The sequence below is a fragment of the Artemia sp. Qi Xiang Cuo genome, chromosome 12 (assembly GCF_049724085.1).
Source record: "Artemia sp. Qi Xiang Cuo chromosome 12, ASM4972408v1, whole genome shotgun sequence".
Taxonomy (NCBI): domain Eukaryota; kingdom Metazoa; phylum Arthropoda; class Branchiopoda; order Anostraca; family Artemiidae; genus Artemia; species Artemia sp. Qi Xiang Cuo.
In genome coordinates, this window is record NC_142805.1 from 4,172,820 (window position 1) to 4,188,223 (window position 15,404).

Below are 15,404 nucleotides of genomic sequence, written 5' to 3' on the forward strand. Positions count from 1 at the left end.
AAGTATCAGAGTGAATAATTTTTTTATCAACATTCTTTGCCAGATACATCGAATAAAATTGATAAAATATAAGTGTCAGAGTGAATAAATTTTTTTATCAGCATCCTTTGTCAGATTCATCTAATAAAATTGACAAAATCTAATTTTCAGAATGAATAAATGCTATAACAACATCCTTTATCGGATACTTCATTTTTTCATTTTTTTCATTTCATTTTTTAAGGTTATTTCATTTTTAGGTCATTTCATTTTATTAGGATATTTCATTTTTTAAGTTTAATTTAGACTAGGTTACATGCGCGCACGCAACGTAGTCTAAATTAACCTTAAAAAATGAAATACACCTATGTCGACTTAGCATATCTCTCTCACTATGTATGTGCCGTCGCGGGGTACACTCCATGTCTATCTCGGTTTTTGTGTCTACATCTGTGTACTTATATGTACTTTTATCTCTCACTCTTTTTGCCTGTATGTCTGGGTGGGTGTTTGCTTATTCCAATGCATGTCCGGCCACTCCAAGTGAACCTAAATTAACTCAACTTTTTGAATATCTCTCTCACAATGACTGTGTGTCTGAGCGGGTGTGCTGCCATCTATAACCGGTCTAACCTAAATTCAACTTAACGACGCATGAAGTCAAAATGAATAGAACTTGGATTTTATGACTGTTATGTGATGTATCCGATAAAAACTTTGAAAACGAATTTGTTCTTTCGGGTACTTAGATTTTGTAATTTTTTTTCGATGTATCTGACATGTGATGTTGCTAATGCATTTAAGGGATATTGATAAAGCATTTATTCACTCTGACACTTAGATTTTGTCAATTTTATCCCATGTATCTGAGAAAGGGATGTTGATATAGAATTTAATAAAGTGATACTTAGATTTTTTCAAGTTTATCCCAAGTATTCAAGAAAGGGATGTTGATATAAAATTTAATCAATCTGATACTTAGATTTTGTCAATTTTATCCGAATATAGCCGACAAATGATGTTGATAATGCATTTCAAGGATGTTGATAAAGCATTTATTCACTCTGATACTTGGATTTTGTCAATTTTATTCCATGTATCCGAGAAAGGGATGTTGATATGGAATTTAATCACTCTGATGCTTAGATTCTATGAGTTTTATCCGACATATCTGACAAAGGATGTTGATAATGAATTTATTCACTCTGATACTTAGATTCTGTAATTTTTATCCAACATATCCAACAAATGATGTTGTTAAAGCATTTATTCATTCTGATATTTAGATTTTGTCAATTTTATTCGACATATCCGACAAAGGATGCTAAAAAGAATTTATTCACTCTGATATTTAGATTTTGCTAATTATAATTGTTGTAACTGATAAAAGATGTTGATAAAAAATAAATTATTCACTCTGATACTTAGATTTTTTCAATTTTATCCCATGTACCCGAGAAAAGGATGTTGATTTAGAATTTAATCAATCTGATACTTAGATATTGTCAATTTTATCCCATGTACCCGAGAAAGGGATGTTGGTATAGAATTTAATCAATCTGATACTAAGATTCTGTCAATTTTATCCGATATAGCCGACAAATGATGTTGATAATGCATTTAAAGGATGTTGATAAAGCATTTATTCACTCTGATACTTGGATTTTTTTAATTTTATCCCATGTATCCGAGAAAATGATGTTGATATGGAATTTAATCACTCTGATACTTAAATTTTATCAATTTTATCCGACATATCCGACAAAGGATGTTGATAATGAATTTATTCACTCTGACAGTTAGATTTTGTCAATTTTAATCTATGTATCTGAGAGAAGGATGTTGATAAAAAAAATATTCACTCTAACACTTAGATTTTGTCAATTTTAATCTATGTATCCGAGAAAAGGATGTTGATGTAGAATTTAATCACTCTGATACTTAGGTTTTGTCAATTTCTTCCGACAAATCCGATAAAGGATGTTGTTAAAGCATTTATTCATTCTGATATTTAGATTTAGTCAATTTTTATGCGATGTATGTGACAAAGGATGTTGATAAAAAAAACTTGTTCATTCTGACACTTATATTTTATCAATTTTATTCGATGTATCTGGCAAAGGATGTTGATAAAAAAATTATTCACTCTGATACTTAGATTTTATCAATTTTATCCGACATATCCGACAAAGATATGTTGATAATGAATTTATTCACTCTGATACTTAGATTTTGTCAATTTTATCCGATGTGTCTGGCAAACGATGTTGATAAAAAAATTTATTCACTCTAAAACTTAGAATTTGTCAATTTTATCCTATGAATCCGAGAAAAGGATGTTGTAATAGAATTCAGTCACTCTGATACTTAGATTTTGTCAATTTTATCCGACATATCCGATAAAGGATATTGTTCTAGCATTTATTCATTCTGAAATATATATTTTGTCAATTTTATTTGATGTATCTGACAAAGGATGCTGATAAAAAAAATTATTCACTCTGACACTTATATTTTATGAATTTTATTCGTTTATTCGATGTATCTGGCAAAGGATGTTGATAAAAAAATTGTTCACTCTGATACTTATATTTTGTCAATTTTATCTGACTTATCCGACAAAGGATGTTGATAATGAATTTATTCATTCTGAAATTTAGATTTTGTCAATTTTATCCGATGTATCTGGCAAAGGATGTTGATAAAAAAATTTATTCACTCTGACACTTAGATTCTGTCAATTTTATCCTATGTGTCCGAGAAAAGGATGTTGATACAGAATTTACTCACTCTGATACTTAGATTTTGTCAATTATATCCGACACATCCGATAAAGGATGTTGTTAAAGCATTTATTCATTCTGAAATTTGAATTTTGTCAATTTTATTTGATGTATCTGACAAAGGATGTTGATAGAAAATTTATTCACTTTGACACTTATATTTTATCAATTTTATTTTATGTATCTGGCAAAAGATTTTGTTTAAAAAAAATTGTTCACCCTGATACTTAGATTTTTTCAATTTTATCCGACATATCCGACAAAGGATGTTGATAATGAATTTATTCATTCTGAAATTTAGATTTTGTCAATTTTATCCGATGTATCTGGCAAAAGATGTTGATAAGAAAAAATTTATTCACTCTGACACTTAGATTCTGTCAATTTTATCCTATGTATCCGAGAAAAGGATGTTGATATAGAATTTACTCACTCTGATACTTAGATTTTGTCAATTTTATCCGACATATCCGATAAAGGATGTTGTTAAAGCATTTATTAATTCTCAAATTTAGATTTTGTCAATTTAATTGATGTATCTGACAAAGGATGTTGATAAAAAAAAATTATTAACTCTGACACTTATATTTTATCAATGTTATTCGATGTATCTGGCAAAGGATGTTGTTAAAAAAATTATTAACTCTGATACTTAGATTTTGTCAATTTTATCCGACATATCCGACAAAGGATGTTGATAATGAATTTATTCATTCTGAAAATTAGATTTTGTCAATTTTATTTGATGTATCTGTCAAAGGATGTTGATAAAAAAATTTATTCACTCTAACACTTTAAATTTGTCAATTTTATCCTATTTATCCGAGAAAAGGATGTTGATATAGAATTTAGTCACTCTGATGCTTAGATTTTGCCAATTTTATCCGATATATCCGATAAAGGATGTTGTTAAAGCATTTATTCGTTCTGAAATTTAGATTTTGTCAATTTTATTTGATGTATCTGTCAAAGGATGTTGATAAAAAACTTATTCACTCTAACACTTTAAATTCGTCAATTTTATCCTATGTATCCGAGAAAAGGATGTTGATATAGAATTTAGTCACTCTGATACTTAGATTTTGTCAATTTTATCCGATATATCCGATAAAGGATGTTGTTAAAGCATTTATTCGTTCTGAAATTTAGATTTTGTCAATTTTATTTCATGTATCTGACAAAGGATGTTGATAGAAAATTTATTCACTCTGACATTTATATTTTATCAATTTTATTTTATGTATCTGGCAAAGGATGTTGATAAAAAAAAATTATTCACTTTGATACTTAGATTTGGTCAATTTTATCTGACATATACAACAAAGGATATGGATAATGAATTTATTCACTCTGATACTTAGATTTTGTCAATTTTATCCGATATATCTGGCAAAGGATTCTGATAAAAAAATATTCACTCTAACACTTAGAATCTGTCAATTTTATCCTAAGTATCCGAGAAAAGGATGTTGGTAAAGAATTTAGTCACTCTGATACTTAGATTTCGTAAATTTTATCCCACATATCCGGTAAAGGATGTTGTCAAAACATTTATTCATTCTAAAATTTAGATTCTGTCAATTTTATTTGATATTTCTGACAAAGGATGTTGATAAAAAAATTTATTCACACTGACACTTAGATTCTGTCAATTTTATTTCTGACACTTAGATTTTGTTAACTTTTTCCTATGTATCCGAGAAATGGAAGTTGATATAGAATTTAATCACTCTTATACTTAGATTTTTTTGAAATTGCTGTATTGTCTGTCTAGGAAGTGACTTCAATCGATAATGAATGTTAATAAAGAATGTGTTCAATTTTTTTTATAATTTCCTGAATTAAATTTCTGTATTGTGTATCCAAGAGGTGAATTCAAAAAAAGAGTTTGTTACTTACTTACTTACTTACTTACAATTTTTTCGTAATGACATATCCAACAACGGATGTTGATAAAGAATTTATTCATTCTGATACCTAGATTTTGTCAATGTTATCCCATGTGTCTGACAATAGATGTATGCAAATTCCTTTTCTTATATCTCCGATGTTTTAATAAAGATTCAGAACGTTTTATATAGTAGCAGACTCTAATAAAAAGCAACATATGACAATGTACTGCATAACATATTTTTAATGAAATAATACCATATAGAACATTAATAGAAAAATTTAGTATGATACATTATTAATATCATTGATCAACCTTGTATATTTTGAATCTCTTCCATAAAATGGTTCACCCTGTTTTCTCTTGATATTGTAGCTATTGTCTTCTCTTAGTTCGTAATCAGTAGAATAATCATTCTTCCATTTTGAGTCATACACAACCTTTACTGGCGTGTCATCGACAGGCTCAATATGCTTTCCGTCTTTGGTATTATTTGGTTCATTGACTGTTTGATCAACGGCAGTAACGTTTGCTGGTTATTTTGTTTTTCATCGATTCATCTTTATATTCCATAGTGATATTTTCTGCCATTGCCCTTTTTCTTTTTCTGGCAATTTTACTGTCTATTATCACATTATTTTTTACACATATAACAGTTTCGGCACGTAGACAAGATATGGTTTATGATATTAGTAGAAGAGAAGGCCTTTCTTTTTTGATCTTCCGTTGAATGCTAATACCCGAAAGCTGACGATAGGATGTATCAGTAGGTAATGTGTTACCTGCAACAGTAGCTAAGAGTTGTCCTCTATCATCAACTATTATTTTTATTTTGGCATTCTCTTTGAGTGCAATCATCTCTGGAGATCTCAATCTTGCATATCCACCAACATAAGAGTTGAATTTTTTCGGTACTCCAAAGAAATTTAATGCCTTACTGTCATGACAATGCATGCATACATTTCCAATAGTGCTACCGCTTGTACTTGTTTCATAGTTTAAAAACTTCTCCTTGTCGGCATTCAATGCTACAATAACATTGTCATGTGAACACACTTTATGAAAATGCTCCATCATCACTCTTTTTTAAAGATATGACTTATGTGTTTATCGTTCCACTGCGTAAAAAATACTGATTTAATACATGCAATAAACTAGATAGTGTCGATAACCCGCCATATAGTACCAGTGGGAAAGCCTAATCGTGTCTCTGAGCAAGCATAGAGTACAATTGTTAGAGCCGTAAGCATATTTTATGTCATTTTAAGATACATAAAAAAAGTTGAATAATTTCGAAGTCCAAAAAAAATTTTTGTCCAAAAAAAAGTGCTACTACAAACATTATTTTTCTAATAGTAAAGGTCATGACTAACATGTCTATACCATTCTCATTTTTGAGTTTGGAAAATATTAAATGATATTTTTTTTTGTTTTAAGTATGTTTCATCTCATTCGAAGACATGGAAGAAAAGTTGAAAAAAATATCATGTTAAAAAAAATAATAAAAAAAAGTTAAAAAAATGGGGGAGGGGGCCAAAGAGTTTGAGGGAGGGGGCGCCCTTCGAGTTTGGGGATAGGGGACCGTTGGGGGGTTGAGGTCTCTGGTGGTTAGGGTCGTTGGTGCTTATGATCCATGATGGTTCGTACTCACATAAACCATACTACTGGATTAGCAAGGATTTCTAAGGTTTGTTATGAATTTCATTATTAAAATTATTTTATTGCCATCGACATCTCTCAGTATCAACTTTATAGTATACTATAACGTTAAACTCTAATTTAAATTGGCAACACTGCTCAAACACCACTTGTGTATTATACAGAACACATCGAAGAAGTAAAGCTAGGTCAAGTCATAAGACCATTTTATCATCGTTAACCATTTCAATAGATTGATATTGTTCCAAATTTATAATAAATAAGTTATGAGTTAGCAACCCCGAGGGGTTGCCTTAACTGATAATCACCAATTCGCAAATGCTATACCCTTTTTTTTTGCAATTAGAGTTAGCTTTAGCAGCAACACATTCCTAACAAACTAGTCTTGACTAAAGGCAATTGTCCAATAATCAGTTTAACCCTTTTTTCTCCACCTTCATACGATCCAACTCGCAAATGCTATCTAGCTCTGTTTATTTCCCTATTATTCAATTAATATCGTTCGTATAGTCCAATTCTCAAATGCTATACCCTGTTTTTTGCAATTAGAGTTGGCTTTAGCAGCGACACATTCCTAACAAACTAGTCTTGACTAAAGGCAATTGTCCAATAATCAGTTAAACCTTTTTTCTCCACCTTCATACGATCCAATTCGCAAAAGCTATCTTGCTCTGTTTTTTCCCTATTATTCAATTAATATCGTTCGTATAGTCCAATTTGCAAATGCTATACCCTTTTTTCTACACCTTAATACGATCCAATTTACAGATACTATCTAACGACACATTCCGAACAAACTAGTCTTGACTAAAGGCAATTCTCCAAAAAATCAGAAACCAGTCTGATAGTACATACTTCAAAGAAATGGAACAGTGGATAATCCATGGGTGATAGACAGCTTTTCCTACAAAATCATTCCTAAATACGCAATTTGACAAGTTTTAGTTTTTGGTTAAAAAAAAACAACGTTATGATGAAAGTGCCTCAAAACCAGTCTACTTGCGTTATATAATCTCAATTATACTCTCAAAACGTGTTTGTTCACTTTGTAGGTCTATAAAATAAAAGTATTGGTCGCTTTTTGCAATGTGTTCGTCAAACTGCAGTGTATTTGGTGTAAATGGAGTATAACATCCGTGAAATCACTGGTAAATTCTTATACGCCCTTACTACTGCTAGTTGCCCTCGGATATCTTTTGACTCTTAAAAAGTTAACTAGAACTTTCAATTCCCAATCATATGAGCCCTCTCGGAAATTTATACGAGCATCCCTTTCATAAGAACCATATATGCCCCCAGGACAACACTTACTACGCCTACCCCTCCCCCCAGCCCCGAGGGGTTGTGTTGACACCGAAAGTTTTTGTTATCTAATTTTTCAACATTTTTTTAAAACTGGCTATCTCAAAACTTGTGGCGGATGGGCTTGGGGAAAATGGGAGTGGGGGGGGGGGGTGCTGCCCTTAAATCTCTCGACTCTTAAAAAGTAAAGTAGAAATTTCAACTTCAAAGCGAATAAGCCCTTTATGAAGTTTAAACGAGCTTCCCTTTCATAAGAACCATACATGCCCTGAGGGCATAAATTAGAACGCCTTCTCACAGACCCTGGGGTTGTATTGACACCTGAGTTTTTCTTTTCCGACCTTTGAACTATTTTTAACAAAATGTCTATCTCAAAATTTTCATCAGATGAGTTTGGAAAAAGAAGGCGTGGGGGGGGGGGAGGCTAGATGCCCTCAGATCTCTTTTGACTATTAAAAAGTGAACTAGAACGTATAATTTTCAATCATATGAGCCTTCTCTGAAGTCTATATGATTGTAAACGCCTGCCCCTGGGCCCTGGGGGGTTGTGTCAACACCTGGGTTTTTGTTATCTGACTTTTGAACAATTTTTAACTTAATTCTATCTCAAAATTTTATCGGATGCATTCGGAAAAAAGGGAAACAGGGGGGGGGGCTAGTTGCCCTCTAATCTCTTTTGACTCTCAAAAACTGAACTAGAACTTTCGATTTTCAATAAAATGAGCCCTCTTTGAAGTTTTTACGAGCATCCCTTCCATAAGAACTATAAATTCCCCCAGGCCATAATTTACAACGCCTGCCCTCGGGCCCTGGGGAGATGTATCGGCCCCGGAGTTTTCGTTCTATGCTCTTTGAACCATTTTTAATAAAATAGCTATCTCAAAATTTTTATTGGATGGATTTGGGTAAAACGCCTACCTCCGGGCCCTGGGGGAGATTTGTCGACCCAAAATGGCCATCTCAAAGTTCTTATCAGATGGGTTTGAGAAAAAAGACGTGGAGGGGGGATTAGGTGCCCTCCAATCTCTTATGATTCTAAATAAGTGAACTAGAACTTTCAATTTCCAATTAAATGAGCCCTCTTTGAAGTTTATACGAGCATCCCTTCCATAAGAAGCGTATATGTCCCCACGGCATAACTTACAGCGGCTCCCCGCGGGCCCTGGGGGGTTGTGTCAACACCGGAGTTTCTGTTATATGATCTATGAATTATGAAATTAATTAAATAGCTATCTCAAAATTGTTATTAGATACATTTGGGAAAAAAGGGCCTGGGGGCTGGTTAACCTTCGATATCTTTTGACGCTTAAAAATTGAACTAGAAATTTCAATTTCCAATCAAATGAGCCCTCCGTAAAGTTTATACGAGTATCCGTTCCATAAGAACTATATATGCCCCCAGGGCATAACTTATAACCCTTGCCCTGAATACTGTGGGGGAGTGTCCTGCTCAAAGATATAATTTCCAGAACTTTCAACTACGTTGAATAAAATGGCTAACTCAAAATTTTGATTGGATGTGTTTGAGGAAATGGTGTGCGTGGAAGGTGTGTTCGTTGTCTTCCAATCACTTTCGACTATTAAAAAAGACACTAGCCATTTAAATTTCCAATCGCATGAGCCCTTTTTGAAGTTTCTACGACAACGCTTTCTACAAAAACCTTATATGCCCCCTGGGCACAACTTACGACCCTTGCCCTGAGGGCTGTGGGGAGAGGGAGGGTTGTCATCCTCAAAGACCTAATTTCCAGGATCTTCAACTACGTTGAACAAAATGGGGAAAAGGTATCTCAAAACTTTGATTGGAAGTGTTTGGGGAAAAGGTGAGCGTGAGAGGGGGTTAGTTGTCCTCCAATCACTTTCGACTGTTAATACGGGCACTATCCCTTTGAATTTCCATTCTAATGAGCCCTTTTTGAAGTTTCAACGACAAAATTGTCTATAAAAAGCTTATACGCCTCCAGGGCATAAGTTACAACCCTTGCACTGAGGGATGTGGGGGGAGTGTCCTCCTCAGAAACATAACTTCTATCTGGAAATCCACTACGTAGAACAAAAGAGCTATCTCAAAATTTTGATTGGATGGGTTTGGGATATGGCGGGCGTGGAAGGGGTGTTAGTTGCCTTCCAATCCCTTTTGACCCTTAAAAAGGGCACTAGAATTTTCTATTTCCAATCGCATGAGCCCCCTTTGAAGTTTATACGACGACCCCTTCCATATGAAGTGTCTCTGGGCAAAAAAATAATAAATAAATAAATAATAAAACTTTTGAGCCATACGGCCTTTACTATAGGCAACGCTATAGCATTGCCTCTGATGATACAGTTTACAATGTGGTACAGAATTAACTATAAGGATGAAAAGAATTCATGTACATTTGCAAATGGTTTCAAGCTCAAACCACGAAACTAAAGTTGTCCATATTTGTTATTGACTCCTCTTCCTACCCAATAACCGAACTACCCTCGACACTGTTGCAACAACCGTAGCTGGTAAGGTGATCAAACTATCTCGAGTAAATTGAAAACTACTTTGCATCTAGTGCGAAGTAACAGACGGTAAGTCCTTTTGCACTCAATCCAACAGATAGTCTACCTGCGCGGTCGTTCTGAAAAATCTTCCACAATTGCTTGATACCCCGAATGCTAGGAATGATTTCATTGAGTTAGCTTGTCTAAACATTAGTAACACAAAAAGAAATACAAAAGTCAAATCAATCTAGGAAATGATCGTGTAACCGACAGGTGAAGCTGAAAAAAGATAAATCCATTTATTATTTTTAAAAAATTTCGAAATATGAAAAAGATACTTGGCAAACTTGGCAGGTGATCAACTTCATCTGTAGGAATTTCCTTGCCTTCTTGAAATCCTGCAAGTTAAGTAGTCGATGGCTTGATTGTTCGAGGCGAACTGAATGTCCAAGAAAAATTTAGTTTGCTAGCGTTTGAATATCCGCTGCTTCATGATTTACGCTGCTTCATGATGAATATCCGCTGCTTCACGCTGCTTCATGATGGCTCCTCTGTTTTAAACCTTATTCTAAATAGTATCTTTTCCCAACTTGTCTGAAATTGATGGCATTAGAGCTAGTTTCTGAACTGAAAATAACTAGACTTGGTAATGGGTTAAAAGGTTCAGCGGCTTTTAGTCGTGGCTCTAGCCTCTCTTGCACCCGAGCAAAATCGTAATTAGCCCCCCCCTCACTCCCAAAATTTTTTAGGCCAAAGTTTAACAAAATTTTCATTTATTAACAAAATTTTGCCAACTGTGCCTTCCACTTTTTAATAAAGATTAAATTTTAAAAAAATACCAAACGATTATGCCAATTAGATTATTTATTTGAAATTATGTACCTCTAAAATTTTTGCATCAGGGCCAAGCGCCCCATCTATCTCCCCCTAAAACCACCTCTGGTGGCTTCTGGTCCTGATTGTGTACCAACCAAACAAGTCAAATTCGTTCTCCCTTCAATATTTTTTTTTCATAAGACATGTTACTTTGTCTTTCGAGAAAGCAATTTTCCCCCTTCACTTGAGCTAGTTCAAGTGATTGTTTTAAACAAACACGGGTCTTAGGGATATCCAGCTAATTGGGGTAACCAATATCTTCACTGTTTGTTCTTTGCAAAATTTTTGAAAAGGCTATGCTTTACTGTCAACTTATCTCTGCAGAAGAAAGGGATTTTGTTTTTTCAAGAATTTCAGTTTGGCTTCCGAGCTAAGCACTGAAAAGAGGACGCATGTACTGTTCATTCAAATTTTCTATAATCTACTCTCTAAACTGTCACATTACGGTATAAGAGGGAATGCTAGCACATGGTATATTGATAATGTGTCGAAGGTGGGAAGGTGATGTTGGGTAACGAGAAGATCGATAAAGTGGATAGCAGTAGAGTTGATCTTTTGAATTCGGCGCCTTTAGGTTCCTTCCGGTTTTTCTGGTAGGTAATTCTATTCTACAGGGGCATTACACCCTTTCAAAGAGATTTACGCAATTTCTAGTTCAAGGTATATGCATGTTTTTTTTTTACCATCTTTTGAATTTGACGACGCCCCCGTACCAAACAGGTTCTACAGGGCATTACACCTTTTCCAATAGATTTACGCAATTTAAGGACAAGTTTTTCTGACGTAGATTTCTAGTTCCTGATACACAAGTTTTTTTTAGCTTAAATCCATGGTCATTCATCTGGAAGTTGATTAGTAGTTTGTTTTTTTTAACTTGGCTAATATGTTTTTAAAACTATTACTACGAACGCTACATGCATTCCATTTTTGGAACTAGGAGCGAGATTGTGTGATGCTATAAGACTGATTTCGTTTCATGGGTTCATTAATAGAAGAACTAATGTTTTTGAAAAGGGTAATTACTTCTTTAGTTTACGAGATTTGCGAATTTTTTGCGGAAAGATATTTGCGTAAAGGTATTGCGATGGTTAAGAATGCCTCACGGGTAATTAAAGAATGGGATGCTTGCATCAACAATACAAAGAATATGCTCGGATACTTAACAGATTTGACGCTTACAAGAGACATTGCTAGAAGGTATTCAATAGCTTAATTGAAAAGTAACGATAGAATGACATTGTGACTTGACCTAGCTTTACCTCACCGATGTGGTCTGTATAATACATAAGTAACGTTTGAAAAATATTGTCAATTTAAAAGGAAATGGCTGAAAAGTGTTTTGAGGGGGATGGGTTGCATGGAGGGGTGAGTTGCACGAGGTTTCAGTTCACGGGGAGCCAGTGGCCCGGGGGGTTTCGGTTATACACGGGGGCAGTTACAAGGGGGATTCAGTTGCACGGGGGTTGAGTTAAATGGGAATTGAGTTCCACGAGAGTAGTGCTTTGTCGTGGTTTAGCCGTGAGGTCCCTTACCACAACCCCAAAGGGCTCAGCGCCCCCCACCCCCACCCCGCCGGACCCCCCCGGGCCGCAAAGGTTCTCTAGGCTCCCCAAGGGGCCGGGGGTGACCGTGTAACTTTTACATTCTCTTGATTTTAAAATTTCCGTTTGAAGGACTCTGTTGTTTTAAGCCAGTGTGATTTTTTCTTTACATGGTGTTCGTTCAAAAAAGCGAGAATTTCTGTTAAATAAATAATTCTTATATTTTTTCCGTTCAATTGAAGGCGAGGATTTCTGTTAAATAAATAATTGTTATACCTTTTTAAAATGACTTCACGGGGTTTGAGGGGGCTCTGTTGTTTTAAGCCGTTTGATTTTTTCTTTACATGGTGTTCGGTCAAAAAAGCGAGGATATTCCGTGAGATTTTTTTTGGGAAGTTTAATGAATTTATTAGTTACCAAGAGTTCAATGACTCACCCTCTCAATAACTTCCAGGGGTTTTATGACTCCTCCTCACAATAAATTCAGATGGTTTTAGGGCTCATCCCCCTAGCCATATACCCATTCAACCTTGAGCGAAGATATAAAAGTTTGATGAAGTATTTTTCTGCTTAACAACTACATTAATAACTTCCAAGATGATAGGACTTATTTTTTAATTTAATTGGGAATGAAAAGTCAAAGTCTAACATAAAGAACAAGGTATTTCGGAGGGGGTAGCTAACTTCATATACGGGATGATTTCCATTCGTCTTAGTTTTTAACGATGCTCCTTATTTCTAGTTGAAAATGCTTATTTTTTAATTTAATTGGGAATGAAAAGTCAAAGTCTAACATAAAGAACAAGGTATTTCGCAGGGGGTAGCTAACTTCATATACGGGATAATTTCCATTCGTCTTAGTTTTTAACGATGCTACTTATTTCTAGTTGAAAATGCTTATTTTTTAATTTAATTGGGAATGAAAAGTCAAAGTCTAACATAAAGAACAAGGTATTTCGGAGAGGGTAGCTAACTTCATCTACGGGATAATTTCCATTCGTCTTAGTTTTTAACGATGCTCCTTATTTCTAGTTGAAAATGCTTATTTTTTAAATTTAATTGGGAATGAAAAGTCAAAGTGCCAGAATGGTTGAAATCCACTAGCTCAGTATTGGGGTCTTAGTCCACCAGCCTGAATGGTGGAAATCCAATGGCTCAGTATTGAGATCTCAGTCCACCAGCCTGAATGGTCGAAATTCACTAGCTCAGTATTGTGGTATTAGTCCTCCAGCCTGAATGGTGGAAATTCACTAGCTCAGAATTGGGGTCTTAGTCCACCACCCTGAATGGTCGAAATTTACTAGCTCAGAATTGGGGTCTTAGTCCACCACTCCTATTTAGATTCCAATTGGCAAGCGATATCTTAATAAACTTCCACAATACTGCAAGACTGTAACACAGAAACGGCGTTTTTCTTTACTTGGTGGTCATTAAAAACGAAATTTTTGTGTTAAATAAGTAGTTTTTGTATCTTTTAAAAGAGCTTTACGGGGATTGAGAGACTCAGTTGCCGGATTCCATGTGGTTTTCCTTTACTTGGTCATTAAAAACGAAATTTTTGTGTTAAATCATTAGTTTTTGTATCTTTTAAAAGAGCTTTACAGGGTTTGAGAGACTCAGCTGCCTAATTCCGTGTGGTTTTTCTTTACTTGGTGGTCATTAAAAACGAAATTTTTGTGTGAAATAAGTAGTTTTTGTATCTTTTAAAAGAGCTTTACAGGGTTTGAGAGACTCAGTTGCCTAATTCCGTGTGGTTTTACTTTACTTGGTGGTCATTAATATCGTAATTTTTGTTTTATATCAGTAGTTTTTGTATCTTTTAAAAGAGCTTTAAGGGGTTTGAGAGACTCAGTTTCCTAATTCCGTGTGGTTTGTCTTTACTTGGTTGTCATTTGTTGTATCTTTTAAAAGAAATTTACAGAGTTTGAGAGACTCAGTTGCCTAATTACGTGTGGTTTTCCTTTACTTGGTGGTCATTAAAAAAGAATTTTTTGTTTTAAATCAGTAGTTTTTGTATCTTTTAAAAGGGCTTTAAGGGGTTTGAGAGACTCAGTTGCCTGATTCCGTGTGGTTTTTCTTTACTTGGTGGTCATTTGTTGTATCTTTTAAAAGATCTTTACAGAGCTTGAAAGACTCTGTTGCCTAAGTCCGTGTGGTTTTCCTTTACTTGGTGGTAATTAAAATCGATAATTTTGTGTTAACTCAGTAGTTTTTGTATCTTTTAGAAGAGCTTTAAGGGGTTTGAGAGACTCAGTTGCCTGATTCCGTGTGGTTTTTTTTAACTTGGTGGTCATTTGTAGTATCTTTTAAAAGAGCTGTACAGGGTTTGAGAGACTCATTTGCCTAATTCCATATGATTTTTCTTTACTTGATGGTCATTAAAAACGAAATTTTTATGTTAAATAAGTAGTTTTTGTATCTTTTAAAAGAGCTTTAAGGGGTTTGAGAGACTCAGTTGCCTGATTCTGTGTGGTTTTTCTTTACTTGGTGGTCATTAAAAACGAAATTTGTGTGTTAAATAAGTAGTTTTTGTATCTTTTAAAAGAACTTTACGGGGATTGAGAGACTCAGTTTTACCTTGTCACAGTTACATTATCTTGATTTTTCAAAGTTCATTTTGAATTTCTTTCGTTGAAATCCAAGAGTTGGAATATTTCAGTAGTGTTTTTTTGTGGTTTACCTTGTCACAGTTACATTTTCTTGATTTTTCAAAGTTCATTTTGAATTTCTTTCGCTGAAATGCAAGAGTTGGAATATTTCAGTAGTGTTTGGTTGTGGTTTACCTTGTCACAGTTACATTTTCTTGATTTTTCAAAGTTCATTTTGAATTTCTTTCGTTGAAATGCAAGAGTTGGAATATTTCAGTAGTGTTTGGTTGTGGTTTACCTTGTCACAGTTACA

At 34.2% G+C, this 15,404-nt stretch overlaps 1 protein-coding gene across 3 annotated transcripts in view; it reads right to left on the bottom strand.

Annotated features, from left to right (window-relative positions):
- Nucleotides 1-10,563: 10,563 nt before the first annotated feature.
- Nucleotides 10,564-15,404, bottom strand: part of S6KL (ribosomal protein S6 kinase like) — a 598,861-nt gene continuing 594,020 nt past the window's right edge. For 2 of the 3 annotated variants that reach the window (XM_089097757.1, XM_089097758.1), the window contains exon 10: nucleotides 10,565-10,680. In XM_089097757.1, coding sequence (XP_088953883.1) covers nucleotides 10,624-10,680 — 57 coding nt within the window. In that variant the 3' untranslated portion in view covers nucleotides 10,565-10,623. Of the gene's footprint in view, nucleotides 10,681-15,404 lie in introns of all 3 variants that reach the window. The other variant, XM_089097759.1, reaches the window with a different exon arrangement.